The sequence below is a fragment of the Tachypleus tridentatus genome, chromosome 8, assembly GCF_004210375.1.
Source record: "Tachypleus tridentatus isolate NWPU-2018 chromosome 8, ASM421037v1, whole genome shotgun sequence".
Taxonomy (NCBI): Eukaryota; Metazoa; Arthropoda; class Merostomata; order Xiphosura; family Limulidae; genus Tachypleus; species Tachypleus tridentatus.
In genome coordinates, this window is record NC_134832.1 from 29531794 (window position 1) to 29539742 (window position 7949).

Genomic DNA, 7949 nt, shown 5'->3' on the forward strand with positions numbered 1-7949 from the left:
CAAATTGAGGGAGCAGTTCACTGAGTGTACAATAACCAAAATTTTCCTTCACATAAAAAATAACTATTATTAAATGTCCGGTTTAAATGGCAGACTTTCGTATCCTGGATTAGATAGGAATAAGTGTAATAAAAGACTTAAATAGTGTGCAACACTGAATGAAAGGAAGGCATAATAGTATACAAAAAAACAAACAAATGTAGCATGCAGTGCTCAAACTTTCATAACCCAAAAAACTCCTTTTAATTTTTTTTTCGTGGATCTCCAAGTCCACCAATGTTTTTGTTTTGAAAAAAAAATTGTTTCTAAATGAAAAGTTTATTCTAAAAATAAATGTTTTAATTCATATAAGTTAATTTTTGCAAAAAAAAATAAATAAATCTACTAAATCATATTTTTAGAATATTTTAGTAACTTTTCGGACATTTTTCGCAGACCTCAGTTTGAGAAACACTGTTATATTGTGTGAAAACAAGTTAGCTGACTGCTCTGATGTCACTCATAGATTTCTACAATTGGCTTAGGTCACATGAAAGAAATTGACCAATCAAAACTGACTGATTTGTTGCACAGAGTAATAAAGATGTCAAGCTGTTGTTTCGTCCTAGAACACATGTTTTTTAACTTTGGTGTCATCTTTTTTTTCTTCTTACATTAAACTTTTAACTTTAAGTATTTAACTTTCTTATAATCATTTTCATTAGTTTCTTTCAGTATTATCATTATTTCATAAGGATTTCTTTCAATTGCACAATTGTACTTTAACTTTACTGTTATTTATTATGTATCGCCTTAATGTACCTCACATGTACAGGCCTAGGAGCAAAACTAATGAAGAATATTCTAGTAAATACACTAATTTATCAACTCTGTAATAGAATTTTATAATCTTAAGCATGACTTTTAATATTTATCCAATTGAACTTATTTATATAGGAGAATTTTCACTGCATAAATATTTTTACGATACAGAGTTTGTGCACGTAAAGTGCACGCGAAGGAAAACCCCTGACCTTTGCCCCTTCCCTCATTAAAAAATTTGGTTCCACCATTAATAAAGAAAACGTGTTTTAATGAAAAGAAAATATATTTTCAAACAAATTAGCTGCCACTATTCTAATGCACATATAGTTTAAACTTTGAGAAATATTTTGATATCAAACTTGACTCCGAAATCTAGAGTTCTAAAAAAAGGCCAAGAAAAATAAATTGAAAGATAAGTCAATAAAAAACTAATTATATATATATTGCCTATTGAAACAATAAATGTTCACTTCTTGCTTAAAGTATTGTAAAAAAAGTACATTTGAATTAATAGTTTAAATGTATTTTAGAAAAAAAAAACTTCCCCTCATGTGTGGTCAGAGCGTTCGACTCTTATTCTGAGTGTCACTGGTTCGAATTCCCGTCACACCAAACATGCCTGCCCTTTAAGCCGTGGGGGCGTTATAATGTTACGGTCAATCCCACTATTCGCTGGTAAAAGAGTAGCCCAAGAGTTGGTGGTGAATGGTGCTGACTAGTTGCTTTCCCTCTAGTCTTAAACTGCTAAATTAGGGACGGCTACCGCAAATAGCTCTCGTGTAGCTATGCGTGAAATTCAAAAGACAAACAAACAAATGCTTGATCAAAGTTTTATTTTCTAGGTAAAGATATTTGAAAGTTAAACATATTCCCAAAAGAAGGAAACCAAGATAGATTCAAATTATCATATTATAGGTAATGTGTGTAGTGCTCTTCATCAGCTGTTGAATGATCTGTTGATACTGGAAATATGAATTATATTAAAATAATTGATTATTGATATAAATTCACATAAAATAAACCAAATAAGATTTAATTCAATAAATAAGTCAATTATTTAATATAATTATTAAAGAAAATATTATAATGAACTGGGTGTTCTAAAATATGAACAATACTTTGTTATCTTTGGATTTAATACGTTCATGTACTGTTCATATTAGCTTGATAGTCATGAAAACGAAATATATTAAAATATTTGTTTTATACAAAATTTATATATCTCCACATAGATATAGATTAGATAATTGTATTTTATTATTTTTGTTGATTACTGATTGTATATATTCACTGATTAATATCTCTTCAACAATATCGTATTACATTGCATAGTACAAAGTGTTGCTATATATGTATATATAGTTTTAAAAGGTAAAGAGGACACAGCTGTATTTGGTGTACAGTCAATGTTTAACATTGATTACCACAGAATGGCTGGCTGCTTTAAGATGTTCCTTGTTGGTAATGGGGTAAACGTATATTGAATTTTACTCATAATATTTCAAATATAAAAAGTTTTATCAGTTTACAAAAAAAATCTTAATTTTTATTAAATCTGTTTTGGCCTTTTTTTTAAAGAATCAAGTGTTAAAAGTGAAATATACCAAAATACAAAGAGCTACTTTAGCAAATAACCACATATTTCTTAACAATAACAAATCTAAAGAACAAACGATTTATTAAATCGCCAATTTACTAAGTTACAAAAGCTAAATTAAATCGAGTGATTAATAATAACAATTACAACATGATTTTGATCTTGATGGTACTTTTTACTTAAACTGAAAGCCGTAATAAATAAACAGATACTAAAACGGCTAACCGTTATAAAACATGTTACATTATTAAACACTATAAAATGTTTTATATATTCTTGTAATTAATTATGTTCTTACACTTTTGAACACATAAGATGTTGAAGTTTAGAACAAGTTTAGTTCATCGTTAATGTCCTGGTTTATTTTAACCTGTTTAACTTTGTAATGAATTTAATATTATTTTAATATCTGTGTTTGTTTCAGTTTAGTACATATTTAAAAATATTGTTAAATGTGTATTGCGCAAGTCCTTCCTGTTCTTTAATTTTGTAGAAGATTCTCGAGAGTAAGAATCAACAATATATGTTCTACGAAAGTACTAGCGCATCTTCGAATATTGTTGTTAAGTTAACTTTCCAGAATGTTGCTTTAAAGTTTATAAATCGGCACGCTGAGAGACAGTTCTATCGTATTGTCGGGTCACTACAGTCAGTATATTATAAGCTAAAACCATAATTGTGAGAAATGTTTATTAATCGGAAAACTGAAGAATCTGACAGGAATATTTATACAATTCGAACATTACAAACCGTTTCACTTCAGTCAATTAACTTCGGACGTTAGTATTTCTACGAAGATATCGCGTAACTTCGACGAAAATCTCACGTGTGAAAAATAGAATAAACTAGCATTCCTGTCAAGTGAAATGTATCAACATGAAAGTAATTTATGCGTCGTGGACCTGGAATGTCAATAAAGTATTCTGTTCCAGATCAGATAGAAGAATGAATATTGTTTGTGAGTTTGTAAAATTGTTATCTATAAATATTGTTTATAATAACCGTTATTATAAATTGTATTATTATTTGCATATTGAAATATATTTGTGTTAAGAAATGAAACCGTTTGTATTCAATCTTGTTGGTAAATATCATAAATTTGACACATATCCGACATTTAATTAACTTTTAAATTCAAATTTCCGGTTATTTGAAATCGTATTACGTAACGTATGTAACATAATAAATCTGAAGCTTGTCCAATATAACAACTTACGTCTTCAGAAACAGGTGTTAACCATTTCAGTGACTGCAATCTCTGGATCCACTTGAGCTGCTGCAAATTTCTCACCGATACATTTTTCGAGATCCTGCATTCATAGATAAAAGTACTTAATGATATTTAAGATATCATAAGATTGGAAGGTTGGAAAAAACATAAGATGTATTTATTTAAAACTTTACATTAAATATAGTTCTGAGGAGTCGTATATTACACATCTCATTCTTCTATAATTTAACAAGGGACTATAAAGTCACGTAATTCATTTGATTGCCTATGTTACACAAGACATGGAGCTGAATTCAGTGTTGAAATCGAGTCTTATAGTATTATTAAATAAAATAATTAATGTGTAAACAATTCACTTGTTGGTTAAAATCATCTCATTGTCAAAGAATAAAGTTTTATTGTGTAAACAGATATCAAGCATAAAATAATAAAATAGTCAATCATCACCTCTAAATCTGCTTCTCTTTCTTCAGTGCACATTTCATTCACGAATTCTTTGAAACTGTTAGCATTAAATTTTGCTTCTTCACACTCTCGAATTGCTTGTGGAAGCTTAAAATGAAAAATACTTTGTTATATTAGCTTTTATATTGCATTTTAAAGCTTTCTAGCTGTCATATAATTTAATTATAAACTTAAGTTTTGACCTTTCAAAAATAAATTAATATAATGGGAACGATATACTTGAGGTAATTTGTGTTAGATATAAACTAGTGTTTATAAGCTGAAAGTATGCAATATTTTTGAGACAGACAAAGAATAAAAACACAAAACAAACGAGTAAAACGATTGAAGTTAAAATCACATCGTTCTAGATCTGTGAGCTATGTTTAAATATGACAATACGAAGAAATATTCATTAATAAATATTTTATGTTTATCATAACACTTCTTTTCGCCGCCTTAAAGTTTTGTTAAATATCAGTTACAAAAATCAAGAGTTTATATTTCTGTACGTAACACATTCAAAGTTTAACGTTTCATGATTAGCTTTCCCGATGTAGAAGTAACAAAATGTTATAAGGTACTTTTATACCGCAGTTGAATATTGTCGTTTTAAAACACTGCCATCCTATCTTAGTTTATAAAACTAACCCTCAGTATATGTGAAATTGTAAATACAATTTTTATATCAAGACGGTTTTTAGGTTGAAATTAATAGATTGGCGTTATCAACACATTGTTTCGAAAATTACAGTGAATTAACAAAAAATAACTAATCATAAGATTACAAACACCTACCTCTTTCAATTTTCCACCCAAAACGTTTCGGTTGCACACTTTTATGTCATTCAATTTTTCAGGATTACTCTTATTAATTTCTGCATAAAAAAAGTTTGATTTACTTTAAAAGGATATTTTCTCATGTTTCATTAAAATTCTTTATTAGATGTAAGGAAGTGTTTATCATATTAGCTTTTTTCTACTGATCAAATACAGATATAAAACAATAAAACCTATTTTACTAATACCGTTGCTTAATATTTTACACATCAATAAAGTTTGAAAATTAACTTACCACACAGCTGTTCCCAAGCTTTTCCTATCGCATCGCCTTTCGTTAAAGTCAGGCTCACAAAAACAACAAAAACTGCAAGAAGAACTTTCATGTTGAGAATGTTGCTGCTATTTTTATGAAAATTTCAGTTTAGTAAACGCTTTATATATTATTCATCCAACATCTTTCAGCCAATAATTTTTCCTAAATCTAAACTATCCTAAATTTAATTGCTTTATTAGAATATGTTGCAATCATTGCACGCCTTTTTTTTAGATTGGTTCATGTGCATTTAATGACAACCAATGACAAAGTGATGATATGAAACATGGGACCCTCCCCTTCACAGTATAAGATCACATGACTTAAATACTTTTACCTTCAGTTTCATTCCTTGTGGAAACTTCACACTGTTATAGTACGTTATACACATAATAGGTTAGAAAGTTTGTTTATAGACACAACTACTAGAAGAAAGTGAATACAGATTAATATTACATACATATGAAGCACACGAATTGTATAAAGTTATTAAATGATAACTCTACTAAAGTGTTTAGTCATTCATAACTTCAGATGTTATACAACGCTGAATTACATCGAAAATGTGTAACCGGTAAGGTGTTTGGGAAAATATTCATTCGTTTTTTTCGTGTTTCATATATTCCCGTGAAAACAATAACATATCAGACATTAGTATCTATTAATAATTTATACGGTAATATAATATATATATATATATATATATATATATTATTCATTTATCATAGTTATCTTTAAACTTATGATTGAACACTATATTGTCTCAGAAATCACTACGCCTTTACTGAGTTGAGCCGCATGTTCCCAAGTAATTAGTGTGTCAAACTAATAAGTGACGTGACTTCATCCATGGAACATTATGTGTGACAATCGGTCTTTCCTTTTTCTCGGTTAAAAGAGCGGGACAAACTTACTGCTCTCATTCTGATTAATAATTCAAAGTTAATGTTATTTATGTTTGAACTGTTGAACCTGATGGGTTTAAAATATCACTGTCTGTCATATAGTTAACACATAAGATGAGTTGTAGATTTAAAATTCTGAATATCTAATGAACTGTTCATCTTAGTCGCTCAAACAAATCGATGAAAGCAGTATGTTTGAAATGTGTTCCATAGGATATACCTCAACCTGTTTGACATTAGTTTTCCTAAATGTAATATTATTATATTATTTACATATATCCCCTTTACGATCTCAAACAGAAGTAGTGTGGAGTCGACCGATATTTTTAAGCCTAGAATCTCTACATCTGGGTGACTAGCCAAGTCAGCAACTTTATAGAACATGAATTCGAATTCGAGAATTCGAACTTGGATTTTCAAATTGCGGTTCGAGCGCCCTAATCACCAGTTCCGTTTTACACACACACACACACATATACACATTATAGTAACCTTTAAACTTACAATTCAATACATTAATGTACCAGAAATCAGTGCGTTCTTGGTGAGTTGACCAGATCGAAAGGAGCAAGCTTAGAGCAGTGAGGCTACTTAATAAGTTCTGCACTTTTAACTGTAGAAGTGTTACAAAATTGACAGTCGGATCTCTTAATCATTAAAAAGCAGGGCAATAAAAACTTATTGCTTCTGACTGGCTGTTTTCCTTCTGGTTAGTAACTCAGAGTTAGTGTTAACTAAACAACAGAATACACCCTCAAAATGCACAAATCGTATATACTCCTAGCAACAGAGTATGTCTGCTCAGCATGTTTAAATGCAACCAAATCACGCATAAACAAGATACAGACAATATGAAATTCAATAATCACTAAAGCATACAAAGCTCCTAGATACACAAACATGACATTTTTATATAATTACATATACATTCCCATACTGTCTGACAGACTTCAAAATAGACCATTAGACTATAGTCACAAAAAAAAGTTTTAAAAAGTGAATCACTACGAATGTTGAATATTTTATCATACATGAGGTTGATAGACTGAGTAGCTCTCACCATTAAATCTAGTCAACTTTGTATGTAATCTATCAACAATTGGGCAAACCGGTAGCTAGATACAGTGTTAATTTTGTTTTCTAAAGGTTTATTTATGTGAAAATGGGATTATTGCTGAATGTTTTCGGTTGAAACTGTTTATGTGAGCAAAACCTTATGTTGCAATGAACAACAACAACAAAAAAAAGAGACAGCTTTTTTGTCAACAAAAAAACTTTATATCAGTTTGTTTGTTTTTGAATTTCGTGTAATTCCTCCACAATCAGTAATCCTATAACCCCCACACGAACACAGAAAGTGCCTCATGTCTACTTTAACATATTCACATGAGTTTGCCTAAGAAAACTAGGAAAGCCTATTTAGTTATAGAAGACATGCTATTACAAAGCTGTGAGGAATATGAAACAGATGCGCCAGTGTGGAGGTTGTGTGTTTGTGGTAAACAGTGGCGGCGCCAGGATATTTTCGTTGGGGGGCCTGACGTAAACTATGGAGGGGCTTCCCAAAATGCCATCAATATGAAGTATAGATGGTAACTTATAATAATGTAAATACCAAGGTACACTTCAGAAAGGTGTGCTATTTTGAACTGCGTTTTCAATGCAGTTTTCATTGAAAACTCATACTGTGATTAATAATTCATTATTATAAATAGGGTATGTTGTAAAACTGGGAGTGAGCGGGTGGGGGGGGGGGGCGTGCGGCTGGCATCTGGATCTCGATCGTGTTGAGCCGATCGTCAGCCGTACGCAGAACGTACACCACGGTCAGCGGATCGGTAATCATACACTTAGGGTGTTCGAGTTCGAGGC

General features: G+C 30.4%; 1 protein-coding gene across 1 annotated transcript; it reads right to left on the reverse strand.

The window, feature by feature from the left end:
- Positions 1-1620: 1620 nt before the first annotated feature.
- Positions 1621-5309, reverse strand: LOC143222070 (uncharacterized). The gene is made up of 5 exons (XM_076447940.1): positions 5152-5309; positions 4875-4954; positions 4080-4184; positions 3618-3711; positions 1621-1766 (listed from the first exon to the last, which is right to left on the reverse strand). Exons 1-4 carry the CDS (start codon positions 5240-5242, stop codon positions 3622-3624), a joined length of 366 nt encoding a protein of 121 aa, XP_076304055.1. The 5' UTR covers positions 5243-5309; the 3' UTR covers positions 1621-1766; positions 3618-3621.
- Between the last annotated feature and the right edge of the window lie 2640 nt (positions 5310-7949).

Excerpts from the sequence above, each read along its gene's own strand:
- LOC143222070 (XM_076447940.1), bottom strand. The coding sequence starts at position 5,242 with ATGAAAGTTCTTCTTGCAGTTTTTGTTGTTTTTGTGAGCCTGACTTTA. Across the intron at positions 4,955-5,151 it reads AGCTTGGGAACAGCTGTGTG|AAATTAATAAGAGTAATCCT; the intron begins GTAAGTTAATTT and ends TTTTTTATGCAG. Across the intron at positions 4,185-4,874 it reads TGGGTGGAAAATTGAAAGAG|CTTCCACAAGCAATTCGAGA; the intron begins GTAGGTGTTTGT and ends TTTCATTTTAAG.